The 19,909-nt window shown below is 34.5% G+C and overlaps 1 protein-coding gene across 1 annotated transcript in view; it reads right to left on the reverse strand.

Moving 5' to 3' along the window:
• Positions 1-449: 449 nt before the first annotated feature.
• PGR (progesterone receptor) overlaps positions 450-19,909 on the reverse strand; it is a 102,593-nt gene continuing 83,133 nt past the window's right edge. Inside the window, exons 5-8 of the mRNA XM_004780870.3 lie at positions 17,031-17,175; positions 15,451-15,581; positions 3,639-3,796; positions 450-1,002 (exon numbers count right to left, since the gene is read on the reverse strand). Of these exons, the coding sequence (XP_004780927.2) occupies positions 847-1,002; positions 3,639-3,796; positions 15,451-15,581; positions 17,031-17,175 (590 nt within the window). The 3' untranslated portion in view covers positions 450-846. The remainder of the gene's footprint in view (positions 1,003-3,638; positions 3,797-15,450; positions 15,582-17,030; positions 17,176-19,909) is intronic.

Genomic DNA, 19,909 nt, shown 5'->3' on the forward strand with positions numbered 1-19,909 from the left:
GAAAATCAGTAAGGTTACATGATTTTCTACCTGCCCCCAATAGTAAGGAGTGGCATTAGACTACAGACTCCTGTGGATTCCTATTTTGATTCACAATACCTTATTAAAGGACAAGTCCCAAAAAAGGTTAGTAAAAAACTATAAAATCCCTAATAATGTTACCATAATGATATGGCTCTCCTTAATAACTTCCTTAGAGATGGGTATTTCCAGTTTGGGAAATAGTCAATACGTGAGCTGTTTTTTCCCCTAATATCACACCCTCAATCCATTTCAGGGATTTTAAACTCTCATTCTCTATATTTTTTTGCATTAAAAACCCTTTGGAAAATCTAATGAAGGATATGATTTTTTTTTTTAACTCACAAAAATGTGTAAAAGCTTATTTAGACAAAATTTTGCATACCATTTCAAAGATTCATTTTTGTAAATATAATCAAGGAGACAAAAGGAGCTACCTAGAAGGAACATACATAATTACTTTGTATTTTTACATGTAAGATTTTTTTCCTCTAAAGTAGATTCATTAGATGCAAAAGTTAAAAATCTTCATCTAAATGGTAGGAAATAGTATGGACAAGATTAAGTTTACTTTGGCAATCAATTTTAGTACTTTTTCAATCCTGTAAACTGTTAGTGAATATATAAGTACATAAAACACCTTAAAATTATAATTATGCTTCATAAAGGAAAACAAAACTTCACAATTTTCTCTGAAATTTACACAATATATGTTATAAATGTAAGGCTTTAAGAAGACATTGTAAAAACGTAAGACCTCATAATCCTGACCAAAAGATAAACAGACATACCACAAAATTTAATTTTTAAAGATAAAAATGGCATTCACTTTTTATGAAAGAGTAGAGGCTTCACCATCCCTGCCAAGATCTTGGGTAACTGTGCAGCAATAACTTCAGACATCATTTCTGGAAATTCAACACTCAGTGCCCGGGACTGGATAAATGTATTCAAGCAGTACAGATGAAGCTGTTTGACAAGCTGTTGATTTCACAAATGGATAAGAAACAAGAAAAAAAAAATAATACATTCATATAATAAAATAAGACAGCTTATTTTTTTCTCACCAAAATAACTCCCTTCACTCTCTAGAATATGTAAAATACTACATACAATGAAACATTCTGATAGTACAGATTTAAAGAAATGAAAATCACTCATAATCCCATAGGATCATCGATATGAACATTTTGATGACTTTCTTTTAAGTTCTTTTTTCTTTTAATAAATGTATACAAACATACCCAGGAATATATATAATATGCATAAGGCATATATAATTTCAAAAATGCAATTATTTAATAAGCCCTATTTGTTAATAGACAGAATTTTTCACATAACAAAATATTCTAGTTCTCCAGATGCAATAATTTTCAACTTCTTTAGCCCATATCTTTAAATATTTATCTCTGTATTTCTAATAAACTTTGTTTTTCAAATTTGATATTATTGATTTAGTTTCTATTACAAAAATTGAATTTTTGGCTCTCTTATACTAGACACCTCTTCCAACAATGCACACTTTCTCTTCTCATTCTCTATATAGCTATATCTCAATTTTTGACTAAATCAATACCCAGCAATTTTATTTCAAAGATTTTTATTGTTTCCTGCTGGATTATATTTCCTTTCACATATATGACTTAATTTTTACTTGCTAGAGCTAATCACTTGTTTTTCTTTCCTTTTTTTTTTTAAGATTTATTTATTTATTTGACAGAGAGAGAGATCACAAGTAGGCATAGAGGCAGGCAGAGAGAGAGGGGGGAAGCGGACTCCCTCCTGAGCAGAGAGCCTGATGCAGGACTCGATCCCCGAGATCATTACCTGAGCCGAAGGCAGAGGCTTAACCCACTGAGTCACCCAGGCGCCCTCCCCTTGTTTTTCTGTTTTGCTTTCTTTCCTTTATCACAAAGCTATAGTCAAATTCTCTGACACAATTGTAAAAACACACCTCAATATGTTCATACATACTGGAAATCCCTCAGTTCCATCATTTTTTCCTGGTCCTGGTATTCTGAAACCCTGTGTATTACTGCTCCAACTTAAACTAATGATTGTCCAGCACAGTTAATATGCTAGAACATCCCTCTGCATCTCTCCTGGGTTGGGTCTTCTACTTCATTGGCTTAGTCCAGTGTTTTATGGTTAAAACATCCTGTAGATGTCCTTGAGAATGGTTGTACTTGAGGTAAGCACTCTGACACCTTGCACATTGGAAAATACTCTTTAAGTTGCCATCATATTCATTTGATGGCTTGGCTGGGTATAAAATTCTTTGAAGATGGGGCACCTGGGTGGCTCAGTGGGTTAAAGCCTCTGCTTTCATCTCAGGTCATGATCCCAGGGTCCTGGGATCGAGCCCCATATCATGCTCTCTGCTCAGTGGGGAGCCTGTTTCCCCCTCTTTCTGCCGGCCTCTCTGCCTATTTATGATGTCTGTCAAATAAATAAATAAAATCTAAAAATAAAATAAAATTCTTTGAAGATTTTCCTTTCCTCCCAAATTCTGAAGCCATTGTTCCATTGTTTTCTGGGTTCCAGTATTGTTGTTAAGAAGTCCAACATCATTTTGAATCCTGATCATTTTTATGTGACTTGTTTCTTTTCTCACTGCTATATTTTAGGATAGTCTCTTTATTTCTGGTATTCTAAAATTCTACAATAATGTGCCTTTGTTCAATTGTGCTGTGCTTGTATACCAGGCCATTATCATCAGAAAATTAAAATATTTCTGGTGCAGCAACTTTTATTTTATTTTTTTATATAATTTCCTCTCTTTGATTTTCTATATTGTTTTAGAGATTCCTTTTAATTGGGAAATGAACCTCCTTGAATTAATCTCATAAATTTATTTTCTCTTCTGATTTTTCATTTATCATTTTTGTTATTTCTTCTGAGTTTATCTGAGATTTATATTTCAGCCCTATTAAATTTTAAATTTCTGTTTTTCTGTATTTAGTTATCCAAAAATGTGTTCTTTCTAAATATTCCTTTACAAATGTTTTCTATTTTTGTTTCACAGATGCAATATCATTCTTATTTCTCTGAATATCTTAATTTTCTTAAATCTTTTTTCTGTTCTCTGTTCTGGGGCTTCTTCCTTCATTCCTTTTTTTCTGTGTATTTGATTTCTTCCTTTCATTATAAAGGCTTTACCTATATGGCTAACAATCCTTGGCTATCTGTTCATATTCAGAAATAAGGTCTCAAATTTGACCTAGTGAGTAAACTGTCAAATTGTCCATTAGCACTGTTATTAACTTATAATGCCATCCAAAATTATATGAGAGTCTTATTGTCCACACCCATATCTTTGCTTTTCCTGATTATATAAAATCTTCTGTAACTTAAGGCAAAAATATTTTAGAACATACTCAGGAAAATGTTATCACAATTCCTATAAACCATTAAATTAATCTATATTTATACAAATACTAGTAAAAGGATATTTGGATGATCTACATTGAAAATGAAAAAAGTACAATGTAAGTTCTGAGGAGTGTGATGCAAATACTGTTTTAAAACAAAAGTAGAAATATGAGTTTGAAGAAACCATACAAAGTAAAATGTATATTTAATATTTAAAAGATTATCCTAGAAAACAAAATACTTACATCATGCAAGTTATCAAGAAGTTTTGTAAGTTGGTAGAAACGCTGTGAGCTAGAGACAACGCCTTTTTGCCTCAACCCAATAGCCTTGATGAGCTCTCTAATGTAGCTTGATCTCATCTCTTCAAACTGATTTTGACTTCTTAGTCCTTCCAAAGGAACTGTAAGAATATAACTACAAGTGGCAGTTATGTTTAAAAAAGATGACAGAGCAGTTTACAATAAAACAATTTCTGAGCTGTGTAAAAGTTTCTTTTGAATGGAACTCCAGACTTCTTAAATAGGGAAGAGTGTTATTGATAACTTTAGGACACACAAACTTATAGTTCTCTTGAAGCATATAAGAATAACTAGATAAACTAAAGAATATTTTAGCTTACCTATTTTAGAGCTGTATCAATGGATTACTCATTTAACTTAGCATTTGTTCAAAAGAGCATCTATCATTCTATATTCCTGTCTCAGGAATGGATTTAGTTTGAAATTATATGTATGCTGGGTCTTTTTAAAATGGGTATTAAGGAGGGCATGGATTGTATGGAGCAGGGGTGTTATATGCAAATCATGGAACCCGCCCTTCAATGGACAAATGGATAAGGAAGATGTGGTCCATATACACTATGGAGTATTATGCCTCCATCAGAAAGGATGAATACCCAACTTTTGTAGCAACATGGACAGGACTGGAAGAGATTATGCTGAGTGAAAGAAGTCAAGCAGAGAGAGTCAATTATCATATGGTTTCACTTATTTGTGGAGCATCACAAATAGCATGGAGGACATGGGGAGTTATAGAGCAGAAGGGAGTTGGGGGAAATTGGAAGGGAGTTGACCCATGAGAGACTATGGACTCTGAAAAACAATCTGAGGGGTTTGAATTGGGGGGGGGGTGGGGGGGAGGTTGGGGGAACCAGGTGGTGGGTATTAGAGAGGGCATGGATTGCATGGAGAACTGGGTGTGGTACAAAAATAATGAATACTGTTATGCTGAAAATAAATAAAAAATAAATTTAAAAAAATGCCTAGGGGCACCTGGGTGGCTCAGTAGGTTAAAGCTTCTGTCTTCAGCTCAGGTCATGATCTCAGAGTCCTGGGATCGAGCCCCACATTGGACTCTCTGCTCCGCAGGGAGCCTGCTTCCTCCTGTCTCTCTCTCTGCCTGCCTCTCTGCCTACCTGTGATCTCTGTCTGTTAAATAAATAAATAAAATCTTAAAAAAAAAATGCCTGGATCTCTCTGTCAAGTTTGTCTTCATATAAATCTGAAATATTTGTCATTCAGATTATTCATGGATAATTTATCTTTTGCTGTAATTTTAACATTGCTTCATTAAATTCCTTAATTCCTTCCTGCTCATTTGAGAGATAGCTATTGATATTTCAATACTTCTCATATCCAGCCACTTCATTATACTCTATTTTTATTAATTTCTTTTAATTTCCATTTTCAAATCAAATAGTTTTGGTTGATAATCTTTTGGGTTTTTTTTTTTTTTTTGGTATTCAATACTGTACTTGAAATATCCTCATTTCTCCCTTCCCAATAGGTGTAGCTCTTGTTTCTGCTTCATGATTCAGTGCATGGGTTTAGGATTTCCAGAACAATATTAAATAATAACAATGGCAAATACTCCTTTTTTGTTGCTCATTTTAATGGGAATGCATCTTATTCCCATTTGATGTTAACTGGTAATTCAGATATTTACCACTGTAATCTTTAATTCTGATAGCCAAAATGTAGGCACAACTTCTTATTCTTACTGCTAGTTCTCTTATTTCTACTACATTGTTAATTTTACCTACAATTACTGGTAATTCAGATATTTACCACTGTAATCTTTAATTCTGATAGCCAAAATGTAGGCACAACTTCTTATTCTTACTGCTAGTTCTCCTATTTCCACTACATTGTCAATTTTACCTACAATTTTATCCTTAGTATTTTAGGTCCTTCTGTTGTCACTTGTTTAAGATGTTCTGCTTGATTTCTTCAGCAAATTATCACCAGAACTCCCAATTTTCTTGTTTCCTTTTGCTTTGGTTGCATTTATCTTACAAGCAAACCTTCAAACTTAAATGAAACAGCTCCCTTTTCCTGCAGCTATATCTAGATAGTTGAAAGAAAAAAATCACTTAATCTCTTAGATTTATATAACTCTACATTTATGATCTTGACCCTTAGTAATATTTCTAAAAGAGGTGCACTTAATTTAAGCAAAGTCAACTGCATATGCCTAGCAAAGGGAAAGAAAAAAATCTTTTTTTAAAAAAACTCGTATTTATTCCTTATTCCCCAATCAGAACTTGGTTTCCACTCCCCTTGGAAAAAATAAGTATACAGATAATGAATCAAGGAAACCAAAAAGTAAATTCTTTGGTTCTGAGTTTTCAATGGCTCATATAGTAAATATAAAAAAAACTTTCAAGGGCAATTATGGCAATATGTGATTTTTACTCATTTTAAACTTTACTGTTGTATATACGTTGTATGAATATGCTTTATGTATGTATGGTCTCTTCTCTCTAATTACTTCAGATAGCAGCTATTTTAAACCTCTGTTATTCTTTTTCACACTTCCCAACCAATCCTCACATCTCTCCCACTCTTAAACATGAATATAAAATTATTTGGGGGGAGGAGGAAGAAACAGGCAAACCAAGGAACAGACTCAACTATAGAGAACAAACTAATGGTTATCAGGGATGGGGGGATGCTTATGGGAAGATGGGTAAAATAGGTGATGGGGGTTAAGGAGTCTACTTGCGATGAGCACTTGGTGCTATATGGAAGTGTTGAGTCACTATACTGTTCACCTGAAGCTAATGTTATGCTCTAGGTTAGCTGGAATTAAAAAAAAAAAAAAAATCAAACCCTTAAAAAATAAAATTATTCTTCCTTCTGGTTACTGAAGTACCATTTCCCATTAGGCTTTTAAGAACTAGGTATTTAGGGGGCTCCTGGGTGGCTCAGTGGGTTAAAGCCTCTGCCTTCAGCTCAGGTCCTAATACCAGGTTCTAACTTAATTCCTGGGATGGAGCCTCATGTTCCTGGGATGGAGCCTCATGTTGGGCTCCCTGCTTGGCAGGGAGCCTGCCTCCCCCCGCCCCACCCCCGCTGCCTGCCTCTCTGCCCACTTGTGATCTCTGTCTGTCAAATAAATTTTAAAAAATCAAAAAGAAAAAAAAAAGGAACTAGGTATTTAGAACCAGTACTTGAACCGATTATCCTCTTTAAGAGAAAATCAGGCCTAACCCCAGATTGCCTCACAACTTTTTTAATTTTTTATTTTTTATAAACATATATTTTTATCCCCAGGGGTACAGGTCTGTGAATCACCAGGTTTACACACTTCACAGCACTCACAACTTTTTAGTATCAACCACTAACGAGAAGTTTGGGGGATATTATAATCTAATCATTGGGCTCACACCTTATGCTCCTGGAACATTTTGAAGTTTTTCCTCCTCTCCTACTCTCTTTCCTATATTTCAGATCAATAATGAACTAACTCTCCTAATATTTCTATTTGCTTTAAGCTCCTTACCTTAATTCATTTTTTCCTTGATTATTACAACCAGTATTTTCACTCGGAATTTTCACTCAGATTTTTGTTGATTCCACAAGTGAGTTTTAGGATTTCTTGCAAATATTTTAGTAGCAAATTGGGAGATGGTGAGTCATGGGCAGTTAGCCAGATGCTATTTTACATAAAAATACATTTTTTAAAAAACACAAGGATCTTTATCTTTTTGATTTAGCTAACTTTAAAATAACATATATTCATTGGAAAAATTTTAGAAAATATAGAAAGTACATAAAGTATTACAAGTCACCAGGTTCTACAATCTTATATCTTGGGACATTCTCTAAAATTATATTGAGAACATTTACTTATATCTTTCCAAATTCTTTAAAATAAGTGTTTTAATTCTCACATTTAATTTCACTTAACAAAATTGTAGGAGTACAATTTATTTAATTGTCTTATCATTTGGTATTTGAAATATTTTTCTAGTCTAGCATTAGTTATTTTTAATTTTTTCTGTTTTATACTCACTTATTTATAGGGGCCTATGTTCTATTTCAAATATTTTTCTAAGTTTATTGTTTATTGTTTACTATTGTCAGTTTTGCAACATTATTAGGGCAAAAAGTAGTGCCCAGGCAACCCAAATTTTCTCATGCTTCAGAGACAAACACTTTCAACTTTTTCATCTATTTATTTTAATTTTTTCTTCCACAGAATTAAATAGCAACATTGTGGTGTTGATTCTTGATTTTTTTAAATTTTTCACTTTTGATTTTCCAGTGTGGAAATTGAGGCTGTAGCTCTATTACCATCTTTCAGATCTACCATCACCTCCATACCATTAGCTCACACACACAAACAACTTCCTATTTTTCATCTTCCTAATAAAATTTTGGAAATATTAGCTAGATCAATATTCAGTATATATTATTTAGTTATGTAAAATGTTACCACAGTAGAGTCACTTTTTGTTTTACTGAGAGTAAATAATCATCTAATGGGTGTATGAAATGGTATCTCACTGTGGTTTTGATTTGTATTTCCCCAATGATTAGTGATGTTGAGGATCTTTTCACATTCTTACTGGCTTCTTGTATGCATTCTTTGAAGAAATGTTTATTCAGGCTCTTGTCCATTTAAAAATGTTTTAATTGTCACTGTAATTCTTTATATATTCTAGATATTAATACTTTTTTCCTTATCAGATACATGATTTTCAATTCTTTTCTCCCATACAGTGGGTTGACTTTTTATTCTGTTTTCATGACCTTTAATGCCCTAAGGTTTTAAATTTGATGAAATCCATTTATCTTTTTTACTTTTATTGCCTGAATTTTTTGTGTCAAATCCAAGAAATCATTGCCAAATTCAACATCATGAAGTCTTCCCTCTATTTTAATAGTTTTGTAGTTTAAACTCTTAAATTTAAGCCTTTGATCTATTTTAAGTTAGTAAGAGTCCAACTCAATTCCTTTATTTTTTTTATTTTTTAATTATTATTATTTTTTAATTTATTTTCAGCGATAAGAGTATTCATTGTTTTTGCACCACACCCAGTGCTCCATGCAATCCGTGCCCTCTCCAATACCCACCACCTGGTTCCCCCAACCTCCCACCCTCCGCCCCTTCAAAACCCTCAGATTGTTTTTCAGAGTCCATAGTCTGTCATGGTTTACCTCCCCTTCCAATTTCCCTCAACTCCCTTCTCCTCTCTAACTCCCCTTGTCCCCTATGCTATTTGTTATGCTCCACAAATAAGTGAAACCATATGATAATTGAATCTCTCTGCTTAACTTATTTCACTCAGCATGATCTCTTCCAGTCCCATCCATATTGCTACAAAAGTTGGGTATACATCCTTTCTGATGGAGGTATAATACTCCATAGTGTATATGGACCACACCTTCCTTATACATTCATCCGTTGAAGGGCATCTTGGTTCTTTCCGCAGTTTGGCGACTGTGGCCATTGCTGCTGTACCCCATTGGGGTACCGATGGCCCTTCTTTTCACTACATCTGTATCTTTGGGGTAAATACCCAGTAGTGCAATTGCATGGTCATAGGGAAGCTCTATTTTTAATTTCTTTTTTTTTTAATGTTTTTGCATTTATTGATTTTTTTTTTAAATTTTCAGCATAACAGTATTCATTATTTTTTCACACACCCAGTGCTCCAGGCAATCCATGCCCTCTATATTACCCACCACCTGGTACCCCAACCTCCCACCCCCCTGCCACTTCAAACCCCTCAGATTGTTTTTCAGAGTCCATAGTCTCTCATGGTTCACCTCCCTTCCAATTTCCCCCAACTCCCTTCTCCTCTCTAACTCCCGTTGTCCTCCATGCTATTTGTTATGCCCCACAAATAAGTGAAACCATATGATAAATGACTCTCTGCTTGACTTCTTTCACTCAGCATAATCTCTTCCAGTCCCGTCCATGTTGCTACAAAAGTTGGGTTTTCATCCTTTCTGATGGAGGCATAATACTCCACAGTGTATTTGGACCACACCTTCCTTATACATTCATCCGTTGAAGGGCATCTTGGTTCTTTCTGCAGTTTGGCGACCGTGGCCATTGCTGCTGTACCCCATTGGGGTACAGATGGCCCTTCTTTTCACTACATTTGTATCTTTGGGGTAAATACCCAGGAGTGCAATGGCAGGGTCATAGGGAAGCTCTATTTTTAATTTCTTAAGGAATCTCCACACTGTTCTCCAAAGAGGCTGCACCAACTTGCATTCCCACCAACAGTGCAAGAGGGTTCCCCTTTCTCCACATCCTTTCCAACACATGTTGTTTCCTGTCTTGCTAATTTTAGCTATTCTAACTGGTGTAAAGTGGTATCTCAGTGTGGTTTTAATTTGAATCTCCCTGATGGCTAGTGATGATGAACATTTTTTCATGTGTCTGATAGCCATTTGTATGTCTTCATTGGAGAAGTGTCTGTTCATATCTTGTGCCCATTTTTTGATATGATTGTCTGTTTTGTGTGTGTTGAGTTTGAGGAGTTCTTTATAGATCCTGGATATCAACCTTTTGTCTGTACTGTCATTTGCAAATATCTTCTCCCATTCCGTGGGTTGCCTCTTTGTTTTCTTGACTGTTTCCTTTGCTTTGCAGAAGCTATTGATTTTGATGAAGTCCCAGAAGTTCATCTTCGCTTTTGTTTCCTTTGCCTTTGGAGACATATCTTGAAAGAAGTTGCTGTGGCTGATGTCAAAGAAGTTACTGCCTACATTCTCCTCTAGGATTCTGATGGATTACTGTCTCACGTTGAAGTCTTTTATCCATTTTGAGTTTATCTTTGTGTCTGGTGTAAGAGAATGGTCGAGTTTCATTCTTCTACATATAGCTGTCCAGTTTTCCCAGCACCATTTATTGAAGAGATTGTCTTTTTTCCACTGTATATTTTGTCACGTTTTGTCAAAGATTATTTGACCATAGAGTTGAGGGTCCATATGTGGGCTCTCTGTTCCACTGTTCTATGTGTCTGTTTTTATGCCAATACCATGCTATCTTGGTGATCACAGCTTTGTAGTAAAGCTTGAAATCAGGTAGTGTGATGCCCCCAGTTTTATTTTTGTTTTTCAACATTTCCTTAGCAATTCGGGGTCTCTTCTGATTCTATACAAATTTCTGGATTATTTGCTCCAGCTCTTTGAAAAATACTGGTGGAATTTTGATTGGAATGGCATTAAAAGTATAGATTTCTCTAGGCAGTATAAACATTTTCACAATGTTTATTCTTCTGATCCTAGCGCATGGGATGGTTTTCCATCTTTTTGTATCTTTTTCAATTTCTTTCATGAGTGTTCTGTAGTTCCTCGAGTACAGATCCTTCACCTCCTTGGTTAGGTTTATTCCTAGGTATCCTATGGTTCTTGGTGCTATAGTAAATGGAATCGATTCTCTAATTTCCCTTTCTCTACCTATTTGCTAGGATCTTGTTGAGAATCTTAGCATCCATATGCATCAGTGATATTGGTCTGAAATTCTCCTTTTTGGTAGGGTCTTTGCCTGGTTTGGGGATTAGGGTAATGCTGGCTTCAGAAAGAGTCTGGAAGTTTTCCTTCTGCTTCAATTTTTTGAAACAGCTTCAGGAGAATAGGTGTTATTTCTTGAAAATTTGGTAGAATTCCCCAGGGAATCTATCAGGTCCTGGGCTCTTGTTTTTTGGGAGGTTTTTGATCACTGCTTCAATCTCGTTACTAGATATCAGTCTATTCAGGCTGTGAATTTTTTCCTGGTTCAATTTTGGGAGTTTATAGTTTTCCAGTAATGCATCCATTTCATCTAGGTTGCTTAGCTTATTGGCATATAACTGTTGATAATAACTTCTGATGATTAACTTCATTTTTTTTAAAGATTTTATTTATTTATTTGACAGAGATCACAAGTAGGCAGAGAGGGAGGCAGAGAGAGAGAGAGAGAGAGAGAGAGAGGGAAGCAGGCTTCCTGCGGAGCAGAGAGCCCGATGCGGGGCTTGATCCCAGGACCCTGAGATCATGACCCGAGCCAAAGGCAGCAGCCCAAACCACTGAGCCACCCAGGTGCCCCGACTAACTTCATTCTTTTACATGAAATTTTCCAAATACCTTTAAGACTAATTATTTCCTTGATGATTTCTTCTCCTATGTATTTTCCTGTTATCTCTTTCTAGTGCTCCAACTGTTTGCATGTTGGGCTTCCTTACTTCTGATTTTCTGTATTTTTGGGTTTTTGCTCTACTTTTGAGAGGTGTCCTAACTTTGTCTATCAGTGCCTGTACTGACATTTAAATTCTGCTTTCATTTTATATATATATATATATATATATATATATATATATATATATATTCATAGTCTGCTTTTCAATTTTCAATTTCCAAAAGTTCTTTGCTTTTCTTTTTTCAGTGTTCCAAAATTCATTGTGCACCACACCCAATGCTCCATGCAATATGTGCCCTCAATACCCACCACCAGGCTCTCTTAACCCCCTCACCCCCCTCGCCTCCAAAACTCTCAGTTTGTTTCTCAGAGTTCACAGTCTGTCATGGTTTGTCTCCCCCTCCAATTTCCCCCAACTCACTTCTCCTTGTTTTTAATGTGTTATTTCTTTCTCACAGTATCCAGTACTTGTTTCTTTGGTGCAATATGTTCTATTATCTTTCTAAAGAGGGATAGCTTTTTAATATTTTTGAGGTTTTCATCTCCCTACACCTTCTGTGTCTTCCTAGTTGCATTTTTTTTTTCTTTTTGATTTGTCTTTGATGTTAAAGGACTCTCTCAGGTGCCTTAGTTATTTATATTCAGGAGTGGAAAACTACAAGGCCGCATCACAGTTCTGTTTCAATAGTTAGTGCTTATTGATTGTGAGCTTTACTACAGGGCAACCTGGCTGATATGTTTCAAAGAGAAACACCTGCTATGAACATATTAGTTCTTTTTATTTCTGGCGAAAGAATTTCTGCAGAGAACAATCTTGCATTCTCCTGTCTAGAGGATGTAAACCTGGATAACAATGTTCTTAGAGTGAAGGGAGTTTCTAGAAGATGGTGTCTCAACATTTGATGTATAATTAATCTATTGTCATTATAGGACCGCTAGCCCTTAACAGTGCCTGCCTACAGTTCAACAATCCAGCCACCCTCTGTTATATTTTCTTCAGAAACTAAATGTAAGTTCTCTGCCTGAGTTGGAGAGGGACAATTTCATGGTTGGACGATTTCTGGTTATGGACTTTAAGAAGAATTTTGTATTTTTAACTCTACCTTCACTGCCATCTCAAAAAATCATTGCTATTGCCACTGAGAAACATGCCAGAGATTTGGCGTTGCAAATCAAAGTATTTATTGTTTGTTTGTTTCTTTCCTCTGCCTTAAAATCCAAACTTCTCAGATATGCTAACCTAGCTCTGCTTGCTGGCTTGCAGAATTTTATTGTTATTGATTTCTCTCATTCTCTTATTTCTTAAAAAATCCCTTTAGTAATATTTTACTGTAGTTTTAGAGGGAACAATGGTGTGTTCAACTTGGTATATTTTCATGAAGATCTTTATTTTAATTTTTAATAGCAAATTAGAGGTTTAAATACTTATTTATCAAATCATTGAACTTTTCCTTTGTCAACTTTCCAATTGCATTTATTTCTAAACTCTTATTTGAAATCTCAAAATCAATTAGATTCCTTTTAGTGTGTTTTAACATTTTAAGTTTGTACACTTAAATGAATTATCTGATACGTAAGATATAATTTGAGCTAAATATCCAAACTAAGTTTTCCCCAAATATAAAACTTATTTTTCCTAACAATATTAATTTGCTCCATACTCATTGGTTCATGATGCTTCCACTTACACCATATTAAGTTCTAATATATACTAGTCTGACTTGATTCACACTACTGTATTTTTTCTTCTTTTACGCTGCATTAATTAGGTAAAATTCCAATTTCCGTCATCACCTCAAAATTTTTGTAATACTTATCTACTTATTTTTTAAGATTAAAGATGAATTTCTTAAAGCTTTACCAAGTCTCTCCTCAAATATCTCATTAGGATTTTTATTAGAATGTAGAAATCATAAGTACTATTCACCAAATATTGATGTTTTTCCCTTTTCTTGAAGCTGCAAGTGACCAAGAATCTTGTTTTCTATGGTGTGTGACTGAAAGTTATACATATGTAATTTCCTTCCCTTACTATTTCTTTCCTTGCCAATGGCCTAGTGATTAGGGAAGAATGTCAAGAAATAGTGTCCATGTGCCTGGAAACCTGAGTGATAGCAATGAGCAATGATAGCAATCTTGTTGATCTGCTTTGAACATATAGTGGGAAAGATACATACTTAATTTTTTTTTTTTTTTTTTGTTAAGCTACTGAGGTTTGGGGAGAGGGGTTGGCCCTTAAGCATAATGCAGCCTATCTATAAATATAGAGTTATGTTAATAATAATAACCAATTTGGGAAATCTAAGATTATCTCTAACCCAACTGCTATAGGATTCATTACTACCAAGAAAAGGACAGGAGTTAACTGCTGTAATAATGAATTTATTCTAATTTACTCTCTTGGCTAGTTCCATATCAGTACTTTAGCCCAATTTATGCTCTTTTTTCAAATTAGGCCTGAAAGTCTCTGCTCCAAATAGTGTTCCCAAAGTCTGGGGATAGCGCTATGATACTTAGATCCTGTATTGGTCCCTGTCTTTACATAGATTTCATGAAGAAAACTTCCTTTTTAAGGATTTAGCTTTTTTGTCTTTTTTTTCCCTGATGTGTATTCCCAACCTTCAACTATTTGAGATTTGTGCTACTGGAAAGAAGTCCCTGAGAAGATACTACTGAGAAAAACCCTTGGCTCACCTTAGCTCCCTTAGGTTCTCTTTCAAATCACTGAGTGAAAGGATCAATTCAGATTTTCAAAGGCTGAGCCTACCTATGCATGGAAAGGGCACAGAAAAAGGTGAAAAGCAAAAGCAGTTTTTAAAAAATTTCCCATCCAGACACTTGGGGATCCACTGAGGTAGAGATGTTTGTGTTCTTTGTATATGAGAAAGAGTGAAATGTATATTTGCCCATCTTCCTGGTGACCAGTGCTATGTTTCATGATATTTCTTCTGCATATAGAACTACAGTAAATTTCCCAGCCACCCTACCGTTAAATATAGGTCATGAAATGTGGGTAGAAGTGACATGATACTTCTAGGCCCCACTTCCAGGTCTTTTCTCACTTGCTGCTTGTCTTTCTTGTTAGATCCACTGGAGGACTTCAAGCTGCTATGAAAGGGTGGAGCCCCTATATGTAAGGAACATGAGTTTTCTAGCTATCTCACTGCATTGTGAATATGAGTGACAAATAAACTGCTGTTGTGTTATACTACTGATCTTTGTAGGTTATGTGTTATAACTGCCTATTTTGACATAAAATAAAATAGTTCCAAACAAAATTGTATATTTTATATAGTAAGTCTTTTGTGGAATGGGGGTGGAAGCAAGATAGTTTGTGTTTATGCAGTATTAATTAGTTCATAATACCTAATTAGGTGAATATGAAAAAGTCATTTAAGCACATTTTATCTGAAAAAAATTGCCTAATTGGTGAGCTATTTTACAATTATGTAAAACCTGAGAAATATGAAGTAATTTTATTAATGTCTATGACAGTATATTAGGTATTTCTCCTTTGTAACCACAATCTAAGAATCATACCTCATGTATAACCATATGATCATATTGTCATTTACAACTTTCCCAATGAATTAAAAATTAAGAAAGTAAACATCTTGTAAAAATTGCTGTACTCACTTGTATTAAGAAGTAGCAATACTTTCATACACAGGAACTCTTCTTGGCTAACTTGAAGTTTGACAAACTCCTGTGGGATTTGCCACATGGTGAGGCATAACGAATAAAATGATGATTCCTTCATCCTCTGTCTTGTATCACACACAACACAAAAGAAAAAGGAACAGGAAAAAAGAAACACATATACAGTGTCTTAGCCAGTCTGTATAGTTTATCAGAGAAAATGAGATTTGGTAATTTGAATATTACATAAAATGTCTTTTTGTAAACAAACAATATTTTGAATTTTAAACAAAATAAACTATTTACAATAGTGAATTTTTGAGGTTAAAAATTTTAAAGTTAGGAAACCATATTTAATACATATTGACAAAGATTAATGTTGTTTCTCACTTTTATTATTACATTTAAAAACTTAAGGAATTGATATGTGGAGTTGAGGAACACTCAGGAAATCATATATTTACTGATTTTTTTTCTGTTAAAAAATAAAGTTTTGTGTGTAATCCAATCAGAGAATGGATTCAGTTCACAGAAACTGAAGAATGTAGAATAGTTCTGTATATTCAGTTCAGTGTAGAAGAGTTATAGCATGAACTATTCTAGGGGAAATGTATGGTAACAAAGCGAACAGTACAAAAGTTAAATAACTGACAAGGCCAAACATTCTGAAGGTTGCAGAAATTTTTTTAAAAAGGTATTTTCTCTACCATGAGCTGTTCTGCAATAGCCACATTAGTCACATGCTGCTTAACACAAATGGTGAATAGAAAACTAGATTTTGACTCAGAAGAGCTAAAATTAATCCTGTCACTCAGATTCTTTGGTAGGATATGCAATTCTTCTGAGCCTGTTTCCTGAACTGTAAAATGAAGGGCACTGATCCCTTACCTATTTCAAGGGATTATTGGGCAAAATGGAATAAAATATATGAAAATTATCTGTTAACTATAAAACAAAAGTAACAATATGTCATATAATTCTGAGTCAGCATTCATCATTAGAATGGTATAAATATTTCCATGAAAAGATTCTTGTCAGTTTAAGGTTATACATAGAAAATTAATTATGGTAATTTAAATGTAGCTAAGAAAATTGAAATATTTATCTTTCAGTTTTTAAAACAACTTACCAGTCTGATTTTTTCCTCCAAGAGGAGAGAGAATATCTTTACTTTTTGAAGGTAAGTCAATAATTTCAAGCAAAAATACTTCTAATTTATATCATTATCTTCATTAGTACCAAGGTATAAAATTTTAATTTAGTAAACTGAAAATTTCATTTTATCTTTAAGTATATTTCTTGATACACTTTTGAAGTTTAAAAAAATGGATTTGAGATGACTACTATATATTGAAACAAAAGGGGAAATCTCCAAATATCAAATTACTGTTATAATAATATAATTTTTAAATTTTCTTTTGTCAAGTTATATTCTGAGAAAATTCTGATAAACATTTTAGGAAAATTCTATTATTTGGGATACTAAATGTGTAATCATCTACTGAAATGTAATTTTCAAGATTATCCTACATATACACTTATGTGATAATACAAACAAAATTCAAGTTACTACTTACTCATTTAGTATTAAATCGGGTGCAAAATATAGCATCTGTCCACTGACATGTTTATAAGATCTCCATCCTAGTCCAAACACCATTAAGCTCATCCAAGAGTATTGGATGAGAGTTATCTGGTCATCAATATGTAAATTTCTAAATCCTACAAAACAAATAAAAATAATAAAATGATCCCCCAAATCACTTTTGTTGAAAAGTTGAAAATAGATAGAAATTTGAAAACAGAATAAGTTGGGTAATATATTGTTTTCAATTTCAATTTATTTTATATGATAAAGGAGTAAATATTAATACATAATAGAGCCTGAGAAATTAAAAAGGAACAACTCTGAACTCATTAAAATTGGTCACTGTGATTTAGTATTTCTGATAATTCACTGGTTGACAGTCATCCATCAGTCACACACACAACATTCATTTACTGAGAATCCCTTGTGTGCTAAATCACTGTGTTAAACTGGTTAAGAGGGTGAAATAATTTCCTTGCCCTTAAAAGGAACTCACAAGTCAACAGGAAAGATCACCACCTAAGTATAGTGATACGGAAAGATAACAGGGAATACACAAGGAATTGGGAGGCAGGTCAGGAAAAACTCCCAAGGACTAAACCATCCCCTTACTCCCATCCCATCTAAAACCCTCAGTTTATTTTCCAGAGTCCACAGTCTCTCATGGTTCATCTCCCCCTCTGATTCCCCCCCCCCTTCATTTTTCCCTTCCTTCTCCTAATGTCCTCCATGCTACTCCTTATACTCCACATATAAATGAAACCTTATTATAATTGACTTTCTTTGCTTGTCTTGTTTCATTTAGCATAATCTCCTCCTGTCCATGTTGATACAAAAGTTAGATTCATCTTTTCTGGTGGTTGAGTAATATTCCCTTGTATATATGGACCACATCTTTATCCATTTGTCTGCTGAAGGGCATCTCGGTGCTTTCCACATTTTAGCTATTGTGGATGTTGCTGCTATGAACATTGAGGTGCATGTGGCCCTTCTTTTCACTACATATGTATCTTTGGGGTAAACACCCAGTAGTGCAATTGCTGGGTCATAGAGTAGCTCTATTTTTAACTTTTTGAGGAATCGCCACACTGTTTTCCAAAGTGGCTGTGCCAACTGCATTCCTACCAACAGTGTAAGAGGGTTCCCCTTTCTCTACATCCTCTCCAACATTTGTTATTTCCTGTCCTGTTAATTTTGGTCATTCTAACTGGTGTAAGGTGGTATCTCAATGTGGTTTTGATTTGAATTTCCCTGATGGCTAATGATGACGAACATTTTCTCATGTGTGTTAGCCATTTGTATGTCTTCTTTGGAGAAGTGTATGTTCATGTCTTCTGCCCATTTTTTCACTTTATTATTTGTTTTTTGGGTGTTGAGTTTGAGACGTTCTTTATAGATCTTGGATATTAGCCTTTTATCCTTAGTGTCATTTGCAAATATCTTCTCCCATTCTGTGGGTTCCCTCTTTGTTTTGTTTACTGTTTCCTTTGCTGTGCAGAAGATTTTTATCTTGATTAAGTTCCAGAAGTTCTTTATTTGCTTTTGTTTCCCTTGCCTTTAGAAACTTTCCTTGAAGGAAGTTGCTGTGGCTGATGTAAAAAATGTACTGCCTATGCTCTCCTCTAGGATTCTGATGGATTCCTGTCTTACATTGAGGTCTTTCATCCATTTAGAGTTTATCTTTGTGTATGGTGTAAGAGAAAGATCTAGTTTCACTCTTCTGTATATAGCTGTCCAATTTTCCCAGCATCATTTATTGAAGATAATTTTTTCCTGCTTTGTCAAATATTAGTTTACCATAGAATTGAGGGTCCATATCTGGGTTCTCCATTCTGTGATAGGTCCTACTTAATCTCTGAGAGGTTTCTGTTTATTTTTAAACTCTGAGCAGATAACCACATAAAGACATTTTTATAAAATAGATTATTAGAATGAACTCCTTTCCTGAAGAAAATAAAAACATGAATTGACCTTAATTAATTTTTTTTTTTTTTTTTTTTTTTTTTTAAAGATTTTATTTATTTATTTGACAGAGAGAAATCACATGTAGATGGAGAGGCAGGCAGAGAGAGAGAGAGGGAAGCAGGCTCTCCGCTGAGCAGAGAGCCCGATGTGGGACTCGATCCCAGGACCCCGAGATCATGACCTGAGCCGAAGGCAGCGGCTTAACCCACTGAGCCACCCAGGCGCCCCAACCTTAATTAATTTTTTAAAAGATTTTATTTATTTGACAGACAGAGATCACAAGTAGGCAGAGAGGCAGGCAGAGAGGCAGAGAAGCAGCCAGGGAAGCAGGCTCCCTGATGAGCAGAGAGCCCGATGTGGGGCTCGATCCCAGGACTCTGGGATCATGACCTGAGCCGAAAGCAGAGGCTTTAACCCACTGAGACACCCAGGTGCCCCTACCTTAATTAATTTTAATGTCAGACTGTCTGGCAGCAGTAAAAGAAAAAAAAAAGGTTTGAATTGTTCTGTCTTCCTATTCTATTCCATTGCAGGGAACTGATAACTATAGAAATATCTATTTATAATCTAGAACTCCAAAATGAATAACTGTGAACCTTTTATTTAATGTCTTGGATCCTCAACCTCTACACCTGTAAAATGATGATCTCTCCCTTTTATTTAGCACTGTCACTTTAAGAAATAGATAATATGACATAAGCTATGAATCACTTAAAAAGAAAAAAGAAAAAACTGCCTAGCTGATCATGTCCAACCAGGGAGTATAATCAGAGTGTTGAGGAATCTTAAATCTTTGGGATGTAAAAATAATCTGATTTTGTTTTATAAAACCACTGCTTTCAATTGTGCTTTATTTATTTATTTTTTTTTAGATTTTATTTATTTATTTGATAGACAGAGATC

The sequence above is a fragment of the Mustela putorius genome, unplaced genomic scaffold, assembly GCF_011764305.1.
Source record: "Mustela putorius furo isolate JIRA1106 unplaced genomic scaffold, ASM1176430v1.1 tig00000460_pilon_pilon_pilon, whole genome shotgun sequence".
In the NCBI taxonomy this organism is placed as follows: Eukaryota; Metazoa; Chordata; class Mammalia; order Carnivora; family Mustelidae; genus Mustela; species Mustela putorius.